This window comes from Vanessa tameamea, chromosome 8 (genome assembly GCF_037043105.1).
Source record: "Vanessa tameamea isolate UH-Manoa-2023 chromosome 8, ilVanTame1 primary haplotype, whole genome shotgun sequence".
NCBI classification, from domain to species: domain Eukaryota; kingdom Metazoa; phylum Arthropoda; class Insecta; order Lepidoptera; family Nymphalidae; genus Vanessa; species Vanessa tameamea.
The window spans coordinates 7,547,583-7,573,575 of NC_087316.1; the positions used below are offsets into that span (position 1 = coordinate 7,547,583).

The 25,993-nt window shown below is 32.4% G+C and overlaps 1 protein-coding gene across 8 annotated transcripts in view; it reads left to right on the forward strand.

Annotated features, from left to right (window-relative positions):
• LOC113400067 (phosphatase and actin regulator 4B) overlaps positions 1-25,993 on the forward strand; it is a 55,752-nt gene that overhangs the window by 18,137 nt on the left and 11,622 nt on the right. For 7 of the 8 annotated variants that reach the window (XM_026639451.2, XM_026639454.2, XM_026639452.2 and 4 more), the window contains 3 exons: positions 5,831-5,998; positions 8,736-8,834; positions 10,810-11,007. In XM_026639451.2, the coding sequence (XP_026495236.1) occupies positions 5,831-5,998; positions 8,736-8,834; positions 10,810-11,007 (465 nt within the window). Of the gene's footprint in view, positions 1-5,830; positions 5,999-8,735; positions 8,835-10,809; positions 11,008-23,405; positions 23,629-25,993 lie in introns of those variants that run through there. The other variant, XM_064215654.1, reaches the window with a different exon arrangement.

A 25,993-nucleotide genomic window follows, 5' to 3' on the forward strand; every position in this document is an offset into this window, starting at 1 on the left:
ATACGATCATTCAAAGTATTTATTGTATTATGGATATTCTTTGAATTTATCCTTTATTTATAGGAAACAAGGTAAATTTATTTTTTAAAAAAAATATGTATATGTTCTAATCAATGAATCACTTCTCTCCCATTACTCACAATTCATTGTATGTAGCACTTTTTAAATGCATCAGAAGCAAATCTTATCCTCGGGATTAATCGTTCTGAAGCCCTAGGCCGGTGTTGATGGTCTATTCAAACCCTACTTCTATCAAAGCAGGCCACTCACTACCAATCCATGCCCACGCGCGATACAACTATTAAAAATCACGAAGGATATCAAATTACGATGACCTTATATTTTACGTCCCACTTAAAATTTCATAATCATAACCTGTAAATGTTTTGTCTCAATAATTAAGTAGACTTAATTTCTTCACCGTTACAAAATACATGATACTTCTGATTGACGTACAAACAGATATTTTATTACTGAATGAAAATCTAAATACCACTTTGTTTATAATATAACGTGTTATTTTAGTACATATTTTGGCAATAGCTATTATGAATTTGTTCTTAAAATAATATATCACTATTGTTATGACTTAAGGGTAAATTATAATATATATATTTACCTGAAACTTTTTGTCCCTAATATATTACACCAGCGTTCCTTCCCAACTTCGTACGGATAATGTTAATATGTCATTTACATAATTGGTTTATTAATGTTCAAATGCCTCATTTTATTTTTAGGCTCGCTTGTAGACTTGTACAAAATTTTGTTCACGTTGTTGATGCTTAAATATAAGTAAATAGTAAATTATTTGACTGTCTAGCTGTCTGTTGCTCTTTCAAGGCCAAACCACTTTATTGAGTTTAATGAAATTTAGTATGAAGCAAGTTTGAACTCTATGGAAACCCAGGCCTTGATTTTTATGACTAACACCTGACGACCAACCCTTAAAACAACTAAAATACGTATATTATTGTATGTCTAATGTCTTTTCACCATGAATATTGCCATCTCCTCGTTTTTAATCAATTGAAAAGGGTTAAGTTATATTTTTCATCGCTTCATGAATTATCTGTTTAGTTGGTAGTTATTTAAATACAAAACTTAAAAAAAAAACATCAAAAGCATTCAACCACGGATTGGACCGTCCATTTCATTATAACTTTTCAATATAGACAACTTTAATATTATTGTAAATAATAATATATTCCATAAAAAATATATTAGAGTTTTTAGTTTATACTAATTATATAAAGGTGGTAATTCTACTTATTCTGCCTTTGATATCCCGTTCTTTTGCCTTTATAACTTTACTCCATTACACTAAGGAACAAGAAAATTACCAAACAATAAACGCTTATTAAGCGGAAAAAAGAAATGGTAATCCGTAATGAGATGCACATTTTTAAATAAGTATGTTTATTCCAAATTTAGCAGCACAAAACGTTGACATAAAAATATAATATTCATGATCGCGAGGGAATAAATGTAGTGTTAATGCACATATTAATTTATCAATAATAAGTATTTCAATATCCGTTGTACATGTAAAAGTAATGTGTTTGAGTAGTGTTTCCTGTTTCCTTGGCCATTCATTAGTTAATGTTGTTAAAAAAAAACATTCTCCGGTATAACGGAACATATTATGTAAGATACGTTGAACTGTTATATAGACCTTAGCAATACGTTGCATAATGTCGCCCTGCAGTGGCTGATCTGATTTTACAGGAGTACGGAAAAGTGTTTTGTGAAAAAATTAGTTTGAAATTACAGATAAGACCAAGATTTACATAGTTCGTTAAGTCATAAAGACCATTATTGATTTCTTTCTAGTTTCAACTATTATCATAATGGCTCTTCGAAGCTATAAACTCGGTACTACATTTTTGACGCAACAAATAAATAAACAATAATATACGACTTTTTCACTGCAAGTTATCATAGCGATTATTAATTTTATAACATCCGAATATTTTAATACCCAAGGGAAGAAATTGGAAAGATTTTCATGTGCATCAACTATTACGAATAAGGAATAACTGTTACGATTTTCTAAATTTCGAATTTTAAAACTATTATATTAAAGGTCATTTTTCTTTTCCCTGCCCGTGTCCCAGTCTATTTGAGGTCGGGGCAGCATGTCTTTTCTTTCCACTCTCCTCTATTATTCGTCATCTGATCGTTCACATCCATCTCTCTCTCTCATATCCCTCCTCACGCACTCCATCCATGTTTTCTTAGGTCGTCCTATTCTCCTCCCCACCTCTACGCTCATGCTTATTATTCTTTCAGAAAACTTATTAAAAATCATTATCGTGTAATAAAAATAAAATTAGCATTGTCATACCTATGCGTAATTAATTCTCGTAAAATGTATGTACATCTTTAGACTGTTATGCTACAACATTATTTTACATTATATAAAATTATATGGGTACTAGAAACGTTTGTAATATGTCGATAAATAAATATATTAATGTTAATTTGAATATGTTCTCCGCATTTATTGAATATATTTATATTATTAATATTATATTTTTATATAAACGAAAACACTCAGCTACGAGTCATGTTTCTTTTATTACGTCACACTTCTCACTCTCACGATATTCTGTATTCATATGGATGTTCGTAAACTATATATAACTATGAAAAATTGAGGGAAGCAATGCTATAATACATAGTGGCTATACTACTCATAGACGTACACTTTTTACAAATCCGTTTATATGATTAGCTCGTCGTATATTCCTATAAGCTCGTCAGTAATTAACATTCACGAATTTAACATAAATTATAATATAATCTTGTCTAGTAAGTGACAAAGATTTAATGAACAAAATAATAATATTTAGTTGGTTTTGAGAAGGCCAAATTTATGCCTTTAAATCATAGTCATAGCAGTTAGTATTTGAGTGATTAGAACATTAAAAACTCGTTTTAAATTACATATATATTTTATTGATTTGTATTATTGGTAATAATATAGGTTAGCAAAAAATATAAAAAGGTTAATTTTTCTTTATCGTTAATTCACATTTTCTATTTGTATTATAACTAAAATAAAAGCGTAAAAAAGCCTATTATTCTCATAAATGTTTTTCATTTATTTTTAACGGTAATGATTTTCATTTTTTTTTCGTACAAAAATGGCCAACCAGCTTATTCCTTAAAATGTATACTAAAAATAGGCTATTCATTATCACAGTGAAATTTATGTACTCATGTACAATAGAATTTGCCATACACAACAAAATAATAGATAAAAAAAATGTAATTAACATAATATTATGAAGTATATATTTACTTAAATTGTTCCCGCTTGTGTTGTGATGGGCGCAGACATTCTTAACAATAGATTCACAACGTAATGGGGCCATTGATTGTGCCGATGTGTATGTGAGAGTGGCTTTGCCTGTAGAAACATGTCGGGCGGCATGTAAGCGTGTATTGGCGTGCGTTCGTCAGATTTTATCTCAGTGTCGCTGCGAAGGTCTAACTTGTTATGAAATCGTGATAGGTTTATAAAAGTTGCGGCATATTCAATAGCGATATAAATTAATTTTATATGTCCTTAACTATGACGTTAGAATAATTCGTATAAAATATGAACGTTATATTAATTAAAAGTTTTTCGACAGCTCAGAACACAGGCAGAACTAACCTGACTACCTACCACATTCTCTTCTATTGACTATTAATTCTCGAAATACTCACGTCTATGGTCAGAATGCCCATTAAGTTACTTTATGAATGCTCTTGTCAACGTTAAAATAATTTAAAAGAAACTTGCGGTTTATTAATTTTTTCGCTATGCATTTCGAATAACTACATTCCTACCTAAAACATATGTATATGCATTGATACATGAGTTAGGACGGTACAATTTTATTGATCGCACAAGCAATTCAAATTAAATGGTTAGAAATTGTGCATTGATTTTAATAAAAATGTTGACACTGATATCGAAAATTTAAAACACATTGCAATTTACCTTTGCCACATATTTATTACAAATATTACTGCGTGTCATGTCAATAGTTTAAATTGAAAGTGGGTGAAACTGCGAAGCGAATATTGTATAATTGTATATGGATATCTCCTCCGAATAGAACTGCATCTTCTTCAATAAGTTTAATGTATATTGGTTTAGTATTTTTTATCAGTTTGGCATAACAAAAAAACTACCTTTTTTATTTTTAATCTACATTATTTTGTACGCAATTATAGACAGCTGATCTATGAACACTACGTACAATACTATTATTTCTTAGTCAATTTGTGGAGTTAAAAAGGTTCGTCTTTTAGAAATGTCAAATTACTTTCATCAGAATCTGCTGCCATTTTTAATGTTGTATCAATAACATCGTTTTGTCTTCAACACTAGCTAATGTTTATTATGATACAACTAGCGCGCCACCTATTGTGCGGCAGCAGTACTACGCGGTATGCCAGAAAGCTTAAGGCAGGTGTATGTAACAAAATCAAAAATCAAAATATACTTGATTCAAGTAGGCTTTTTTACAAGCACTTTTGAATCGTTATTTAACAAACTATTTTAAGTAAAGCTACCACCGGTTCGGAATGTAGATTCTACCGAGAAGCACCGGCAAGAAACTCAGTAGTTACTCTTTTTCATCATCTCAAAATACAGTGATTTTAGTTAAATACAATTATAATATAATTATGTATGTTATGTCTCCTGCCTGGAAGTCAACAAGCATTAACTAACTCCACGCTTTTTTATCATCTGTATAATAATCTTGTATCGAATAATATGCCTTCTTTACCAATGTATTTTTACAAATGATTTGAATTTATGAAACGGCAAAGTTAAATTAAAACAATAAAACATGCACAAAACAAGCACTATTCTCCATTTATATCACATTCTACAACGTGAGTATGTAGGTATAACCTTTCAAAATAGCGTAAAAAAAATCTGATTTGTGTAAAAAATGTAAATGATTGAAGTATGGTAATTTGTCTTTCTAGTCGAGCGGTTAGCTTATAAGATTGTCAATTTCGAGGTCATGGGTTCAAACCCGGGGTCGGGGCTATAAAAACTTATTAGGATATTCGGTCATTAAATTTTCAAAAGCAACCTATAACTGGAAGTTGGTTTTGTTAACATTCACGTTCTTTGGTCTCTGGTCGTTTCCGATTTGTCATTTCATCGTAAGAGTTTGCAATATTTACGCCAGGCTTTTGCACTATGAAATTATGGTTTGCGCTTGCGAAGTTGCCTAGTCTCACTTAATGATGGCCGCCGTAGATAAATTCACATGCATGATTTAGCTTGTTGAATCGTTGTAACTACATTTGTTCTGCTCTAAAATAAAAAAATAACTGTGTTTTCGTTTCAATGTACAAAAGGGAAACTGGGGCGCGTCATTGTGTTTTAATACAAACTAAAATTGTTTATTATCACGTATTACATGCGTGGCATGTATAAAGTTACAATACTGGTCGCTTGGTAAATCAATTGTATTGATAGTACGTACCTTTACGTATAATTACTAATGACAAGTTTTAATTTATTATTTAAACAAAATAATCACGTTGTCACGTTAGCAAGATACAAATAACTTTTTTACACATTTAGTTATTATAAAGAAAAAATTATAGTGTACAGCATTAAGCTGTCTTTTTAAAGTATCATTCAACCGGGAAGAAATACATCTCATAGTTGCTAGGAAGAAATGTATTTATATTAAATGGACCTAAAAGTATTGTGTCATCCTTCGGTTATACAAAGATTATCCGATGCTCAAAAATTATATTGTAATACCAATGTTCGTATCATTAACAGTAATTTGTTTTGTTGCAGTAAAAAAACAGAATGGTTCGGCCGTACGTACCAATAGCCTGGGTTCCGGCGCGCGCACACCGCCCGCGGAACGAACCAAGTCCAAGTTCTCAGCGTTCGGTAGACTATTCAAGCCGTGGAAGTGGAAACGGAAAAAGAAGTCCGAAAAGTTCGAAGCAGCTTCTAGAAGTAAGTTACTTAAAATCATTAATTATCTTCCATAGAGCAAATTTTTAAAAGCGCCAGGTAATTTGTTTGATAAATGTTATTCTTGCTAGTTTTACTTAATAAAACTGTAAAGAGACTAATTATTTACAAAAGGAATTTAAAAATAATGGCCTTTTAAGTTATTTTACACGAATTTAATGTTTACGAATTAATGTATGAATACAGTTTAAACTTAACTCTTAATAGTACTTGCCTATTAACAGATGTATTTGTGAGGTCGCTGTGTGTTCCACATTTGACGATAAATTTTCTCGATTTTAATAATCCCGTGTTTTTATATAGAATTGCCTCTATTTGACTAAGTACCAGTAATTGTTTCCGTTATATAAGGTCAATGTTTTTTTAACATACAAATATACATAACTACATACCAATGATAAATGCCTATAGTTTCTTATCTTTTAAAATTGTTTAACTTATGATTCAAATTTCAAAAGTCGAATATACTTACGAACGAATTCTACTTTCTGATTTAGATTCCAAAAAACGAATCGACTAACAATAGCTATTTGTAAAATAGTTCTAATTGTATTAGTGATTATTTTTATTGAACATAAGAAAGCAGACTTCAAATTAATTGGTAAACACCGCCTTTATATATGAATGTTCCAAACTGGAACATTGTAAAACAAAGGACTTCTGTTCGGCAGAATCTAAATATATTATTTTATTCTATAAGGTCACCTTATAGATTAAAATAATATATTTAGATCGGATTTGTACATTAGGCCATTGCCTAAGTGGAACCCACCCTTCAACGATACGAAGTATTGCTGTTTGGCAGTAGAATTTAGAATGAATGGATGGTACCTACCCAGACGAGTTTGCACAAAACTCTACCCTCAAGTATATTTGATATATATGTAACCATATGGAGGGCGCACAAAATCATACCTCCAGTATTTTTTTAAGTCTTAAGAATAGACTTTTGCTATTAAGAACAGCCTATCTCGGGTTAATTTCTTGATACATAATATTTTGGAATGCTTAAGACATTGATTTTAAAAACTACGCTTATCTCCATTGCATATATGGCCACACTTAAAAGCGAATCCAATTAATAATAATTACAAAAGTAGTTTATTATTTATTTTAAATTTAAAACGCTTGTTTAAGTTTTTAATTTATAGAACGAAATTATGAATTCGGCCACTTGTGTAGATTTTTATAATATTACTTCAACTTAGTGCTGCTACCAAGGAATTCTTGACAAAAAAATCCCAGTAAACTCTTGATAGTACTGACACGGGAAATATACCCAGGACTCTGAAGAACGAAACGGACGGACAGGACGAAATCTGTAGCCGTATAAGTTCGTTGCTAAACAAGTGAGGCAATAATTCTCCATTAGAATATATATGAAATAAAGTTGAGGTTGAATTCTAGTCGTTATGTGATGTATGAATCAAACACCCTACTTCTTTTATGAATAATCTTATTCTACATACTTATCTGGCGATAGGGCGTTGTGAATCCTCGCCTAGGTAGGTACCACCCACTCATCACTTGTTCTACCACTGAACAGCACTACATAGTACGGTCTAAAGGGTGAGTGAGTCATTGGAATTAAAGGTTTCAGGTACTACTTAGTTTTAAATTTTTCTAGCATTTATCATTGGTTATTTAAGCAATTCTTAATATTTTTTACAGCGTCTATGTATGTGGTGGTTCTTTCCCAACCCTATTTTACTTACCCACCTATTATAAAAAGAAGCATACTGCTTCACTGTGGATTGGTTGAATTGCCTACGACATGATTGTAACGATAGATAAACATTATTTTTTCATGAAGACCGGGCATGAAGTATTTCGTAAATCAGAAGCAAGCTAATTAGTGTCGTTGTGATCTTCAGATAAAATCAATGTCTTCTTTTGACTTTGTAAATTCCGTATTTTAGGCATACGAAACCGTGTGCTTTTAGCTTACTTTTGGAGAAGCTGACACTTGCAACTTATAACCGAAGCTTTAGAAAAAATGGAACTTATTATGCTTTTCTGTTGTAATGCAAAGAAATGAGCCAATGACAATGAAGATACGTAATATTGTATGTTGATTCGTTTACTGAATGATAAGATGCTTCTTTAAATTGATGATGTTGATAGTGACATTATCCAATAAAACGAGTCAAGTTATGTTAAAAACCTGTTTCGACGGCGCGATTGTTATTTTTTGGAAACGAGTCCTTAAAATAACTATTTTATTTGCGGTTTATTGTTTATATTTGTAGACTACAAAAATTTGATTTACTTTTTGAAATCTTAATCTGAAAATATATGTTTTGTAATGTAAGATTCAAGTAGAAGGAATTTATAAGACTCTTTACGTAACCGGCCATCTTAGGCGCCATGTTGAAAATTTCAACATTTGTGCTTTATTAGGTTGGTTAGGTTTACTATTGAAGTATCCTTTATTCAAATTCTAAAATACATACATATATAATTTGATGAATTTTATTGTATGATATTTCAGATATTTTCTCTGAACAACTCCAGTAATTCCAATTTATCACCATTAAATAAAATATTCTACTTATCCTACAACTTTAATGGAGAAAATGACACCTCTCATAATTCTACCATCAAGTAGCCGGATTTGATTTATAAACACTTTCCCGCAGACTCATTTAATTGTTTCCGGTTATATAAACATTACACTCCTTGTTTTAAATGAAAATGCTTATAATATATTTCTTTACAGCCTTAGAAAGGAAGATATCCGTCCGAGCGAATAGAGATGAGTTAGTTCAAAAAGGAATTCTTCTTCCGGAGAGTCCGGTAACCCCAGTACCCGAAGACAGTAAGATGTTTTCTCTAATATGGTTTAGGATTACAAAAATAGTTTAAGTTATTAAAGTATACATTACATTGAACGTAGTTTCTCAAAAAGGATCCAACCCACAACCTGATCGAAAATGAGTTAAGTATACCACAGTAGTCGTAAAGGTCGATATTTTCGATTTGATTAACTTATTTGTATGAAATATGGTACATTTATACAAATATTTCTCCAGGAAGCAATAAATACAAACAAGCTCAACTATAAGTAAACACAGGTGAAACTTTAAACTCGATTAACTCAGAAGTAACATTTTGTGGGTTGAATCCTTTTAGAGAAACAACGTCCCGTTGTAAATGGCGGTAAGGTATATTTAAAAAAAATACATACTAAATCGATATGGCAGTGTGACGGAACTGAAATATCATAGTAATTATTGAGCTTCAAAATAGACATAAGTTTTTACAACAATAATGAAAGCCCGTAAATGTTCTGTTACGGGCAAATGCTTCCTCTTTCATTAATGACATGGTTTAGAGTTTAATCCACGTTGCGGTATTGGTAAACTTAAACTTAAACAATGTCTTTTATTCTAGTAGAATTATATCCGATACCAGTAACATTTGATGCGATGTTTTCCTGCACGGTGGAGCACGAGATGAATTATAAACGCAAATGAAAGTCATGAAATCTCAGTGGAGCCTGTTCGGAATTTAAACTCCGATCATTCGTTATACTATATGCACCAAGCATTGCCTGAATTGTATAATATGCACATAAAACGTGTAATTTAATTAGTGTTTCTCGGTTCTTCTCGGTATAATCTACTTTCCGAACCGTTGGTAGCTTTACATTTAAATCAGCACTGAAATAAGATCCTACTTGATTAAAGATTTTTTAGATTTTGATGTGTTAGTACTGAATAGGCTGACTAGGCCATCAAACTTACCCTAACACCGACCAGAAAGCGAAGCAGTTAGTTGTTTTAAGGACTACTCAAATAATGATGTGTTACTAATTGGCAAAAAATATGCTTTATATGTTGTACATCTTGGTGAGAACCAAGTCATTTTATGTATATTACCAAATTTATATATAATATATAGTGATATTGTGGACATTTCCGAAGCATCGGAGTAAATAAATGAGAAAAAGGGTGACCAGACAATTAGCAACCACGATGACATGCACAGACAGCGACTTGAGACCCGTTCTTATTAAAAAAAAAATATGTTTATTTTATGTGTAATTGATGAAATTTCAATGAGTTTTAATTAATTGAAATAACTTAAAATTTTAGTAAAGAGTATATATAATATACAAAAAAAACATTAATAAAAAAAATATAATAATATATAATTTTCGTTTAAATAACAAAACGAATGTGTGAAACAACTATACGATTGTGTAAAATCATCTGCGCAAAGTTTTAGTGATAAAATAATTATTATCAAACAATTGAACAGATCTCAGTATCCGTTAATAAAAGTACGGTGATTTCGTACGAAATTAATTCGAACCGTTAATTAGAATTAATTATTATTTTGAAGCGCAATCTCACCTTTTCGTAGCAAACTTTTATTTCTTAATTGCCTGTGCTTCATATTTGTCTGAGTTACTGTTTAAAATAATACTAATTCCAATTATTACAAACAACAAAACACTTGGCTGGTTACACTTTTCAGTATAATCGCTTGTGAATATTAAATTATTTACTTATTTTTACAGTCTAACTGTTACCTTGAAAAATATTCTTTTGTTTAATATAATATTAGTGTCGTTATGATTATTACGTACGCTTACATATTCTTATTATTAATTTTCTATATAAATTCCTTGTAATTTGATGTGACAAATGTTATTTAATGATGCAAGGAATGTTGTGCAAAATATCTATTATTTTGTTATAATGTAGAGATATTTATTAGTACCCGTTTTGTTATTGCGTCTTTATGTTGTTTCGCATATAAATATCTTACGAATACGCATTGCTTAGATGAGGAATCCCCCACGTACGGCGGTGAAGAAACGCGAAATGAGCGTGATGGTATCCCGGAGCGCGGTGCCATGCACGCGGCGCTACAGGCGCAACTCGCATCACAGCTGGCTCAGCAGCAGGCCGCGCTCGCTGCTGCCGTCGCCGCAGCCGCAGCCGCTGCCGCGCACCACCATCATCAGAACAACAACGTTATCGGTATGTTGACAACTCATTGTTCACATAGTAATTATATATGCATGCGTATTTATTTTATGATGTAAATAATTTGTGCTATGTTTATTATTATAAACGTATCAACTATTGACTAGACGTTTCACGAGATCGTTTATCTCGTGTTGTTTCAAAAGTGAGAATAGTAGGTGAGATAGATTTTGTTTTATGATAGTTTTACGGTTTAAAACAGAGGTAAATGCGTAAAAGTCTTCGAGTAGCTTTCAGTATGAAAGCTTTACACTGCTGTACTTAAAATGCTTTCTCATTGACTAACGTTCCGCTGAAAAGAAAAAAAAAATACGTGTTGCGCGTATTCATGAGTATAGAAAAGCAACGCGTGGCGGGAATTAGCGGCTTCCTGGCAGGACGATCGGCGAACGTTGACCCCCGCCACCGCGCCACCGCCGGCGCCCTCCGCGCGGCCGCTGCGGACGAACTGCACGTGACGTCAGCACCAGACAGACTACGAATTAATTACCTTTCAAGCTCGGATTGTTCCCTTTGCAGCGATTGCAATTATTTCGATCTCCTTGTTCTTAAAACTTTTTTTAAGTATCGTACTTATTATTATAATTATCAAAGTCCAAATAATTGAGGGGCTTAATTTTTAATCGAAATTGTTGTTTACTTAAGAATATTTTATTTAAATTTATAGTAACAGGACACTCGTGTAATCAAACGATCGGTTACAAGCTAGGGCTTTACCGATTGGTCGTTATAAAAAATACGCTTACAGTGTATAGGGGTGATGTAGGAAGTCTAGATCGAGTGTCGGGTGGTGACAGGGGCGCTGCAGGCGCGGGTGTCGCGGGGCGCGGGCGCGGGCGGCAGTCCGGCGCGCGCCTCAGTGCTGGCCCGCCCGCGCCCGCGCCCGCCCGCGCTCCGAGCCCACAGACTTAACCTAACTCGACTGCTCCTCGACACATGCACCTGCGTTTTCCCCAGTAGCCCCCATGATAACATACCATCATACCCAGTGTTACCCAACGTTTAAAATCGATGTTGATAACGACCCCCTGCGCGTATCGTTTAAAATGTGTCTCAAGTCAATATAAATATTGAACTATCATATATGTATGATATAATATCATACATTTTTCAAGTGTGAGCTATTTTACACGTAATTGGAAAATGGTTGAAGTTAGTTAAAGGTCCGTTCTTTATTTGTTTGTATTCCATCCGTTTAACTCATACGAGTCTGCTGAAGACATATGTTGTTTTGATACTTATTTGTAAAGGTTTCGTATACATATTATTTCTTAAATAAATGTTTTAAGTAAAAAATATTGATAATTTCAGTAGTCCTTATAACCTACATATAAAAACCGTGTGTTGCTTGCGATCCGTGGGGATCGCGAGGCGCGAACTTAGCAGGCTATATCGATCGACACCGGTCGCAGCACGCGATCGTACTCGCTGCACCGACTGTATTCCCATGGCGCTGATTAATTAGAAATCTATTACGAAAATTACGTTAGTTTAAAAGGAAATGTTTACTTGATAATTATCACTAGTTAGTTTCTTCGTAGTTTAGCTTCTCAATAACATAAGATTTACCGAATCATGAATCACATCTTAGACAATCTCTTCTTAAATCTAGTACACAATCGAGTATCGAGAAGATGTTTAACAAGAGTGATTCGGTACCGAGACGGTCAGAGCGAATATTGCGCGAGCGGTAGAGTTGAGTGTGGTGTATAAACGCGGGCGCGGTGTCGCGAGCGCCGCCGCGCGGCAGGCGCGTGCCGCAGCCTCGGCCGCCCGCGCCGCCTGCGTCGCGGGTGTCTATGATGGGCTATATCATGGGATGTGCTTGTTTGAGAGGTGCGTAGCGCTGTTGACACCAGTTTATGCCTACTTATTAATACGAAGATAAGATAAAGTAGAATTTCACTGATGTTGGTTCGTTTTTCAAGTTCATATGGGAAGGTACCGTACCACTCACTAGTCACTTATTCCAGAGCCACACATCAATTCTTAATAATTTGTGTTTATATTTAATATGCCAATCGACCTGTATCATTACATACTATCTGAGTTGGCGACATATTGATGGCATAAGGCATGATCACTATTTCTTCTCATGGCTATGGATTAAGTTGGATTTAACCTCTTAATAAAAAAATACACGATTCATCTAGATATTTATTAAAAATCGACCTTAGCTTAACTAAGGTCGATTTTGCTAAACAAATCATTATGTGAAAATAAATTTCTTAAAGTATATCACTACTGGATGACAATATCGTTACCGCTCCGTGTTCGGAGTGCATCCACTTCAACTGATTGCATGCGCACTGTGTCTGTGTTCATTTGCTGATCAAGTATACCGTTTGTTATTATTACTAAATTTCGCTTTATTAACTTAATACAAGTACTTCCCTAAACATATCTTCTAATTTTCAGTTCAGGTATTTTTGGAAATCAGCTACACTTTAAGTTTGTAGTTTGTAGTGTCATCATTTTAAACATATTTAACTTGACTACCTCATTAATATAATTTAGTTTCGTATTAATAGTTTAGTTGTTATTGTCATTAGTTACTCAAAAAATACATGATAATTTTTTTTACATAATCTATTTAGTAATCGAGTTCGTAGATGTATAACCTAAAGAAATAATAATAAGGAAGTATTATCTTCTTTTTTAACTTGTCATCTCAACTAATTCGCTTTATCCAGCCCTTGGTGTTAGGGTTTTATGCATGCCCGTCTGGGTAGGTATCTTTCACTCATCGCATATTCTACCGCCAAACAGCAGTACAGTTTTTAACATTATTGTGTTTCGGGTACAAGGGACGTGATCTCTTAGTTTCCAAGCTGGTGGCGTACTGTTGTTAAGGAATAGTCAGTATTTCTTACGGCTCTAATGTCTATGACGATAATGACTTACCGTCGGGTGGCCCTAATGCCCGTCCGTCTACTTATATTATAAAAAGAAATAAAAAATCTGGTTTACTCCCTTTCGTTCTTATTAGTCTAAAGACAAAATAAAAAAATATTCTAAGTTATGTTATTCAATTAATTTCAAGTCGTTCCCTATTCCTACGGATATGACTAAAGCTAATAATAATTGCACTATCCCGGTTCCTTACTGAAGTTATCCTTTATATATAATAAATTATCCTTAATATATAAGACCGCTTTGTACACTCAAGATCTAATAAATTAATGTGTAACTTTACTTTCATATATTTTTTCTTTCTTTCTAATAATTACAAATAAAATACATTTAATTTTATAAAGATGACAATGATAAAGTTCTGTTGCCATGTACACGTGATATTTGTACGATCAACAGGCAACAGCTGACTTTCAACTAAAATGTATTTTAATGAGCACAACTGCGATAACTTTTGCCTTATGTAATGTTATACAAACTATTTACAATAAGTGTTTAATACTAACATAAAATAAAGTTCATTGTATAAAGTTTTATATGCAATTAAATGAGCAAAAAGGGTAAGTACTGAATTTCTGGCCGATTTTCCTCGATATGATTTACGTTTAAAGCGGTGGTCGCTTTATTTTTTTAAAGTACGATATGTAATATCTTCCAATATAGGAAAGATTATTTGGGTATTTTTTTGTCTTGACTCATTACTTTTTGGATATTAGACAAATAATGAACCAAAGGTCGGGTGCTCAATTAGGTTTTTAAGTATTTTTTTGTTATTTTTGTGTAAAATTGATCTATATGATAGAAGTACAATGTTTTACAATTCGAAGGAGCTTCGATAAGGAGACTATAAACTTTTCAGTCTAGCCGTCTATTCTTGAAAAAACTGTTTGACATAACTCTTTCAAAATATTTAAACGTATAAGAAAATAAATCTATATTAAACGTTATTTTTTTTATTTTTATCCCTCTCTTGAATAGAATAGCTCGGGCACGTGAATACTTGACCGCAGTTCTGCCAGACAACAATTATAAAAGTCGTTTGTTGCATTAACAAGTAGTCGTTAATTGATATTGTAATCTATAAGTAGAATGATAGCCGGCCACAGATATTGTTGATTGCTTCTCTATTCATTCCAAGTCTTCTAAACTATTTGCCTCAACTCTTATGTTATTTAATATCATGTCGGTCGTACGTACTGATAAAGTTTGTCTATTCTTTACTATTATCTTCGTTCGTGTTGAAGAAAATATGCAAACGTCAGTTTAATCATTATTATGCTTGTCTGTACTAGATTCCAATATAGTAGACGATATACTTTGTTTCGGATAAAATTTATAATAATCATTAAAATATTGCATATTTTGAAACTGACTTACTTGGTAGGTTACTAGGTGTTGTGCAAGTCATACGTACCACCCACTCATCAGATAATAATAAATAATAATAATAATAAAGTATTTATTATTCATAATCTTTTGACACCTTATACTCTGACATTACATGGTTCAATACATAGTTCTATTCCTTTAATAATAATAATATAATATAATATGTAGATGGTACAATGCTATACATTATTGAGTCAGAGTGAACGTCTAGATATGCTACTGCCAAACAGCAGTACTCAGTATTATTGTATTCCGGTTTAAAGGGTGAGTGAGCCAGTGTAACTGCAGACACAAGGGACATAACATCTTAGTTCCCAAGTTTGGGGGCGCAAAAATTATATATACATTAAAAAAAATTTTTTTTTTAATGTAATGTAAAAAATTTAAATTGTAATTTAATTTAAAATATTTTTGACAATTAAAAAAAAATTAGCTGTGAATCTACAATACCAAATGATACAAGATATATCAACAAATTCAACTGATTGTTATGATAGCATTATTTTTCTTATGTCCGTCGTCATAAGAACGTCTTAAAGCATCAAGCTGGCCCTATGTATTGATGGATTATGAAACCTAAATCAGATCAATCTATTGAAACCTTAATATTAGAAACCCGATTGTACAAATTATCGTTTATATTCATAGACAGAGTGACAGAGTCAAAAAGAGGGTTATTTATAGGATAAAAATGATTATTGATATGCCAAAGTCGCCCTTATATTACAATTGTAATTATATTTTAATCTGACTTACACGGTGGAATCATGAATATATCACTTAAGTCACTGTAGACATAATTATAATGTAAACTTTAAAATGATAGCTCTAAAATGAAAGAATTGTTTTAACAATAAAACCTCACAAAGCGAATCGGCACGCAGCGTTAAAATGTTTTCAACAAAAACTTTCACATAAAAGTAATTGATCATATCTGAGACTTTCTGTCTTGCTATTGTTATATTTGCTTCACTCTCACAAATTATACAAAACCGGCATTCGAAAAATTCTTTAAATGCAGACACCATTGCAAATATTCACTAGCGGAGAAAAACAGTTTAAAGATAAATTGTATCAATCATTGTATGCTGTTGCGACAATTATATTAACTCGTGTCGTGTACAGTTGAAATTATACCATTTTATGATATCAGTTTTTGTGTGTATATATATGGTACACTGTTTTTTTGAATTATACAAGCTTTGGTGCCTTAATAGCTCAACGGTGTGCAGTCGGTCTAATCATGTGTAATTATGTGCAGGCTCAATCCCGATCCTTGAGCGATTGCCACAACTTTTAATACAACTCCACATTTAATTGTAGTAACATAGACATATTATTAATTTCTCGAGAAATGACTAATTTTCATTACCCTTTTTTTTTGTAAAAAAAAGTACTAAAGCAGTTTGGATGTAGATAATAGAGGTCGATATGTAGAGCATGAAGTTAAGATCACTTTTAGTAGTCTAATAATAAAGAGCACTAAGCACTAATGTCTTAAAATTGACGCAAAAACTATATTAAATATTGATTTTAAAGTTTTTTTGACCGATTTCGGTTACAGTGATAATTCAACGATAAGAATAGCCAATTGTGCAGGAGATATAATAAACCTTGAGGACATTTCAAACTTCACACTGTTACTCAAATATATCTTGATTTGTAAACTCTTATTAGGTTTATAAATCAAGATATACCCATTTCTTCGGTCAGATCTGGGGCTTAAAACCAGAAACTGGGGATTTGCAACTTATAAGCTAGCCACTAGAGTATTATAATATTATAATCTAAATACGAATATTTTTTGTAAAAATCGTCTCTCGACATTGTCTCTACTATTTAAATTAAAAATAAATATTAAAAGCAACAGCTGTATACGAAATGAAGTTGTTTTATATTTTTCTTTGTTTAACGTAACCTATGACCTTTTTAGTTGTGCGAATAAAGCCATTGCATAAAGTAACTTCATCTTCAATAAAATATATATACGTCCTTTCCATTTGTTCGCATGTACATAAATCTTCTGTATGTGTGTATGGTACTGAAATCTTAAACGGTTCCACCGATTTCGATGTATTTTTTGTGTGCATTTGAGTGAGTCCTTGGATGGTTTAGATTGGACCCTGTAGAGAAATAAATAAAATTCTTAGTACGGTTAATCTTCTATATACATATATAAAATAACAAGTCCTGACTGACTGATTCATCATCGCGGAGCGTAAACTATTAAAGTTAGGGCCTTGAAATTTGGTGATTAGGATCTTTTTATTGAGTAGACACACACTAAGAAAGGAATTTTGGAAATTCAACCCCTAAAGGGGTGAAATAGGGGTTGAACGTTTGTATGTAAGTCCGTCATTTTTTAAGTTAGAAACATGAAACTTCATTTTTGGGACATTGATAAAAAATGAGTAGATAAGTATTTAAGCACTTCTGGATATTATACCCCTAAGGGGGTGAAATAAGGGTTGACAATTTGTATGGAAGTTCGTTATTTTTTAAGTTAGAAATACGGAACTTTATTTTTAGGATAATGGTTGAAAATATGTAGATATGTATTTAAGCGTTTCTGCATATTCTACCCCTAAGAAGGTGAAATAAGGGTTGAAAATTTGTATGGAAGTCCGTTAGTTTTTAAGGTAGAAACACGAAACTTTGTTTTTGGGTTACTGATTAAAAATGAGTAGATATGTATTTTAGTGTTTCTGGATATACTACCTCTAATGGGATGAAATAAGGGTTGAAAATTTGTATGGAAGTCCATCATTTTTAAGTTAGAAATATGAATCTTTATTTTTGGGCTACTAATTAGAAATGTGTAGATACGCATTTGAGAGTTTCTTCATATTCTACCCCTGGGGGTTGATATTTCTTATGTAGGTTGGTCTGGAAATCGTCATTTTTGATGTTATAAGCATTTATCTATATTTTTGGGCTATTAATGAGAAATGAGTAGATATGTATTTAAGAGTTTCTAGATATTCTACCCCTAACGGTTAAAATAGGGGTTGAAATTTCGTATATAGGTTAGTCTGGAAGTCCGTCATTTCCGTCCGTTTATTTTTGGGCTAATGATGAGAAATTAGTAGATATGTATTAAACCGTTTCTAGATATTGTACTCCTAAGGGTTGAGATAAGTGTTGAAATTGCGTATATTGGTTATTCTTGAAGCCCGTCATTTTTTATGTTAGGAGATTGCCGCGCCAATAATGTTACTGGGAAATTTAAGACCTCAAAAATTATGCATCGGCATACGGCACCTCACTAATAGTAAGGGTTACATGTCATAGGTTACAGTTATCACTGGATATACTAAAGGAGAAATAGTGTGTATTCCACGAAAATCTTTGATACCATCATAATACCCCTTTAATTTAAAGAGAGTACAGTTCGCGCTTAAAGTATGCTTCACCATGACAAAGTAAAGCACAAGGTCAAATTTCTAAAATGGCCGGAGTAGATATAAGAAAAGACTGTTTTTCGCATAGACAGTTCTAAATAGCCTGTTCGAGAGTGAGCTCTGTAAGCAGTCTGGTGTATCTAGCCCACGAAAGTCGAACCACAAATGAGGTCTTAAATTAATGTAATATTTTAAATTATTCTGTAATATAATCAATTTCCACGCGAGCAAAGCCGCGGGCAACAGCTAGTTGTATATATGTATAGTTAATCGTAAATAATAATTAGATAGCTCGTAAATTATTCAATCTATGAGCTTTTGATTAAAAACCGTCGATTGATATTTTTTCGTGAAGTGTTGGTATACAAACACTTCAAATTGTTTTTCAATTTCCCACGAGGATTTATGTCATGTCAAACATAGGTCAGATGCTTATTGTAACATAACTCTTATTATACATATTTATTTTTTAAGTATTTAATAAAATTTATAAAATTAAACTCAATGGCCATCCATCCATTTTACATAAAATTATTTATAGGTAGATCGTTCTGTTTTTAAAGAATTGTGCAATGATCTCACTGTGTGTTCAGAGTAATGGAATATTAGTGGTGGAATTTCGACTACTTTCAAACACTAGTAAAAATGGTTAAAAATACAATTAGTTGAATGATTGCATACTTATGAATATTATCTTCAGAAATATAGCACCTTTTGATTGAAACACTTGTTTTGTTTATACGTTTGTTAAGGATATAAAGGTAGACAATAGACCACCCGGTTGCTGGTCATCACTGCCAATATACACACTCTTTGCTATTCTGTTGAAAAATTGTACATTATTATCGTTTGTTCTGTAACAAAAGTAAAATTAATTATTTGATGTTGAGTAATACTTTTACTTATATTATTTTGATCTTAATAACAAAGACAGCCGTTTAGTGTTAGAGAGCGTTTAAAAGTAGTCTGTTATTTATTTGTTTGTTTTTTCAAATTCACAAATAATTACATGATATTGTTCTATTTTTTCTAAGAATTTTAAATTTAAGAAGCGTAATTTTTTTACTTTTCTTAACCTGAAAACATGCTGTTGTATGTGACCGCTGAAATGTTGATATATGTTTACCAACGTCTATCGGTGCTGCCAGGTGGAATTAGCTACGATTCTTATCTTCAAGTTAATAAATTTACAGACTTACTCCACTCATTTAGGACAGTACGGATTAGATGAGCAAGTTTCTCCCGATTTCCATGTAGCTCTATTATTAAGGTTAGATTATTTTAGTTAACCGCGATCACTTTCGAGAAATAACCTATTCAATACTAAATGAATCATTGAAATAGGTTCTCAATCGGCAACTTTCACAAAAAACGCACACATCGCGTACACACAAAAAAGACAAATTAATAATATATTTTTTGAAGGCGACTAATAACTAAGCACATACATATAGGTAGTAACTATAGTCACTACAACGGCTGGCTTCTGCACTAACGGTCGCGGAATCGATCCCATGCCAAATATTTGTATAGGCCGTGGTGGTGTTTGTCTAAGCCCGAGTGTTTGATTTAATCGTCTTTTCTAATCTAATAATATGAAGTAGTAGGGGTTTATTCTGTATACATTTCACCACAAGCCGACATGAGATTTTGTTAGGGGTTGATAGTACATATTAACGGAATGGAATTCTATTTTTATTTAATTTTCAACATTGATTATATATTCCGTATTCATATTGAAAGACTAACAAGCTATTTTACCGTTTCAACTCTGTTTCCCACGTATGTTTGTATTTCCGGTATTTTTGATCGACTGGGTATAATTTTATGTTTATGTTTGCTACCTAAGAACTCCGTCATTTATGGTTTTTTTTTTTTGAGAATGAAAATTCAACAACATTTTCAACAGAAAATAAAAATAAAGTAAAAGTAGTTACTACAGCCTGGCCACAGGACTGCAGCCAATATTCGCGCAGCGCGAACGGCAAATATGAAACGCGCGAGCGTCAGGCTGCCCGATAGGCGATAGAAATAGTCGAGGAACCAAAATCGTTTAAAGTATTGGTTACGAATTTATGGTTATTGAATTTTTTCATAGATACATTTGAGATAATTTAAAAAAAAAAATTCTATTTACATCACGTATCCTTCCTTTTTTATATTTTATCTAAAATAGAAAAAAAATCATTTATATCTCAAAATTACAAAATTAATTATTAAAATGATATATTTTCATTTATATATAATAAACATGCAACGAAGAGATAGTGGAAACAAATTAAGAAGCAATTTCTTCATCGTGTTTGTGTCATCGTTTTTTTGTTATATATGTCACTGGTATTTTTTTGTTATATAGGTTTTTGGATAATAAACATTCAGGTAATAATCTAATGTGCACGGTTATTGATATGATAATAGTGTTTATATAATAAATGTTATATAAATTCGAGTTATATCAAAATGTCTCGATAATTAATCAACAGACTGATTAAAAATCATATTTGAACTACGCACGAATAATGTAAGGGGATATCTCACACCATATGTAACTAATAGATTACGGACTCTACAAATACGTTTAAAACATTTATGACATTCGAACACTAGTAATATCCGCCGACTCTGCTAGTTATTTTTTACGACAGTTCGTCTTACTTGGAAGTTGTATTTATTCCATTATTATATTGTTATATTAATGTTGATCATAATAAATATATACAGTAATACAGCAAAATAAATATTATAAATTATATTGAATAGAAGTAACTAATAAACATACTTCTAGAAGTCAGTGTTTATGAGAGTATTGAGTTTTAAAACTTAGCTTTTCATTAGTATAAAGATACATCATTATGTTCATTAATTTAAAAAAAAATTGACTCTCATATTTCATAGAAAGATTTGGGTTAAGAGCTGAAAAATGGCAGCCGGTACTATTGACTGATGTTAGACTTTTACTTAAAAAGAGCAATTTTGCTGGATTCATGACTGAGTTTGTTTGGCCTGCTTCGAAGTTATTTTCGTATTTGGTATCGTTTTATTTTTAAACTAATCTATCTTAATGTATCATTTAACTTAATAAAGTGTTCTTCAAGAACGACTTGATTATAAAAGTTTATTTTAATAAGTATCTACTAAATTACTTTAACAAGGACTTACTAAATTTTGGTTGTTCTGACTAGAGAGTAGGAGAATACACAAACCTTACCGACAGTCAAGAGCAATCCAAATAAACTATTGGTCGATTTGTTTCGATAATAACATCCATTGAATAATATTTTAACTTAAAATATTGTTTACAGATAATATTATATCATACTAGTTTTCGTTTGCGGCTTCGCTCTCGGGATTAGTTGTCAGGTTTTATTCACACAATATCTTTATAAATTATAGTATATGTGTTATTAAGACATATAAGCTATATTATTGTAAAGTTTTATTAAAATCCATTCAGTAGTTTTTGTGTGAGAGTAACAAACATCCATACATACAAATTTTCGCCTTAATGGTATTAGTAAGGATGGTAACTAAACTTACTAAACTATTAAAAGATTTTTTTCTACCATATGAATGAATTATTTATACATCACTTTTCATTTTTCTTTCTATTTATATCAAAGAGAATAACTTAAATGACCTTGACTTTTAAAGAGTAAATCCATTGTTCTGGAAAGGGTTAAAGTTTTAGACTTTATGCTGCTTTTAGCAAGTATGAATAAATAAATGTTGCATACACTCGTTTGAATATATTTTGCTGGATAATTATAGAGGCAAGAATAATAAGAGCATTTAATGATGATTGCACTTGACCGTAACATGCTGACGTCATAGAGCTGGCTGGACATGCTGAGGAGAAGTAATATTGCGCGTAGGAGGATGACGCTTGTTCCGTTGTGTTTATATTTTAACTGAATTGATAAAAGTAGTAATGTTAAAAAAGCAACGAGTAGTTAAAAATGGATCGAGTGAAATAGTAATGAAATCTTTTCGTAAGGCATTTTTTTATTTAAAAGCACATGATGTAAAAATAAAATTTGATTATTAGAGTACATGCGTAGTAGAAATTTTCAATTTTCAGTAGGCTCTCATTTTTACCGGCATCTTGAAATTATATTGATAAATTATAAATCAAAACCAGCTATGAATAACTCTTACGGCTATTTTTGAAAGACACACATACGGAAAGCACATTCAAATTATTATGATGACGTTTGTGATATGATGCACATCTTATCTTAGATACTTTTAGTGTAATATTTTTATATACTTTATGTAATATACTTATTTTTTAAAGTAAAGTTAAGTTTGGGTCTCCTTTTCGCAGCAGGGTAGAAATATGATGTTTCAAAAAACAAATGAAACTTCACTTTAACTTTGGCTTGTTTGTGCCAGCTTTAGGTTTGAGGATTACATATAAATGTTACTCGAATTTAATTTGCCATATATATTAGATAAATTAATGAATGCAGGTCACCGAACTTTGCCAAGTATAATGGTGCTAGTTTCTCGTTTCACGTAGCGCCGCCGCGGGATGAATGGCGTTAAATTAAAAATTCAAAACAAAGCGAAGCGGTGTGTGGGCGGTCGGCAAAGTGCGGAGGGCGGGCGGCGATCGAAGAGCGCGCGCGGAGCTGAGCTTGTAGAACGGGCGGGGCGGGCAGGCGAGGGGTAACGATCCGCGGGCACCCGCAGTCTTCCAGCCGCCAGCGCGTTGCGAGCATGAGCGACGTCGGGACGCTCGCCGCAATGGACGCCTTCGCGGGCGGCGCGAGGCGAAGGCCCTCGCGCTTGCCACCGCCGCCGCCCTTCGTCCCACCGCCGCCACCGCAGCGCCACGACCACTACTATGTGCGCCGCAAGTCCCCCGTGCCCAGACACTCCTCTAACCTTACGCTCTTCGCGCGCTCCAATGGTACATCACCTAGACCACGTTGCACCATGCACTTCCTCTGCGCTATGCACCTTTCGAACTTTAAGCCAGTGACTTGCATTCATTAAACCCATACAAACATCACCATGAAATCATCGCACGCAACATTATGTCTAATTTCATGGTAACAGTCATAAGATTTAATTTTTCATTGTCATTTTTAGCGGTCAAATAATTGAAGCTTATTCATTGTATACTTATTTAATTGTTAATATTAAGTTTTTCAACAATGTTCGGTTATTTTTGTTACTTGTATTCGTCTGTTATATAAATGATAAAAGTTCGTATAGGTTAATTTTCAAATGGGGTTTATACCTAATGATTAAGTTTATTTAATATACCATACTTTTGCAATCTAATTGGTAGATACAAGAAAGTACTTAGTTTCCTACCGGTTTAATGTATATTTCAAACTAACTTTAAATTGAATATAAACTTTTAAAATTACAATGTACAAGTGCTCGTAAGAGCTTAAATTAAGAATTAAGAACTTCACATTGTATAATAATAATCCATAATAATTAAATTTATGATCGTTATTTAAAATTAGAATAGATTTAATATTAATTAATAATTTTATTACACTATATATACTTCTATTTACGAAGAATATTCTCTATAGTTACACGTGAATGTCCATAAATGTGAATCTAAAAATGTTTCCAGTAAAAATAATTCGTTGTTTATTCTACATTCGATACAAACAAATTCATACTTGAGGCAATGAGTTACGTCCAAATCCGTCTCTTCAAAATCGTACTCAGGAGGACAAGACGGTTAAATATAATTAATGGATAATATCTAAAAAAGGTAAAAATATCTTAACATTTTTTCCTTTAATCGTCTTAATAATTAACCACCTCAAACCATCTGAAAAAAGTAATATGTTATTTTTGAAGATATTAATATAAATGAGTGCAAGTTCTGTGTGAAAATAATAATAATAATCAAATTAAAACTCATTATATCGATATCGATAATAATAATAATCACGACGTGAAGATCGAAATTTGTAATATAAAGGTAGGTAATATTCAAAAGGTATTTTGCCGTATACACAAGAAATTTGCTGATTTTTGCCCAACGAAAATATGAATTGTGTTCAATACCGCGCGACACTAGAGATAATAAATTTCGAGCAGCCTATGGTCATCGAGCGTCAATGCCAGTAAATATACACAGAGGCGTCGCGTCGTGACCTCTAACTATTTAATGTATGGATATTCTTGATTCGAGCCTTTTACACGTGAACAAGGTGCGCCATTTTAATACATTATCTATACCCCGATAGATGCTTTGTGTCAGTTTAATAATTAAATTCAAACAAATATAATTTTAAATTGTACGTTTAAAAAGCATCGGATATTTTTTTTTAGTTGAAAGCGAAATTAAAGAAATTTCAATGCTCGCTCGCTCGCTAGATATTATATAATAGTCTTTGTCTGAGACAAAAGGCATACCTAAAGGCAATAATTCGAAGAATGCCAGGCGTATGATAGAGAGAAGGCTGACGGTCGTGGCCACGGCACGCCCTTGACCCACCGCGGTTGCTTCCGCCCGTGACGGCCGTCTCTCCCGGTTGAGATATCAATGCTCCATTTATCCTATTGTTTACAAAGATTCCAGTTTTAAATGGAAATAGTTATTTTATCCGCATCGTTCTTATACCATAAACAGAGTAATCGGAATTCAAGCTGTAACCATTTCAAGCTATTTCCATTTGTATTCCGCAGTAGAGAAAAATGTGTAATCGCCAATCCGTACAGTCTGTGGTGGATCATGCTTCGGAGTCTAGTCCTTATAGTGGAGGAAGCTTTTTAAAAGCTCTGGAACATTAAGGAGTACAAATCGACGTTCACATTTAAGATTTCATAATTTAATGAGTTTGTATAATATAAAATAAAACTTTAATGCTAATACAATTAACATTGAACACATGACCAAGAATTACCTTTGTATGTTTTTAATTTGACTGTTTAATTTTTGTCCCCTAATATTTAATTAAATTTGATTTTATTGGGGCAAGGACGATAAATACGAAGAGCTAAAGCTATTTTTAATCACAGCAATTCTGTAACACGAAAAACATACATAGCTGTACGATGTTGTAATTTAAATCTAGCTCAAAAATTTCATTTATATAATGATCTTGTATCACATATTTAATAGGCCAATGCTATTAATGATATACTTATGTATTAAAGTAAATCACTAAAGTTTAGTGACTTTCGGTATGAGAATGTTATCTCATGCTTCTTGTTGCTCTTTAGTCGCCCACTTACATTTCGTCACCTTCGCAAACGTTTTTGCCTCACAAATACTACGGTGAGCAATTGCCGACCTACAT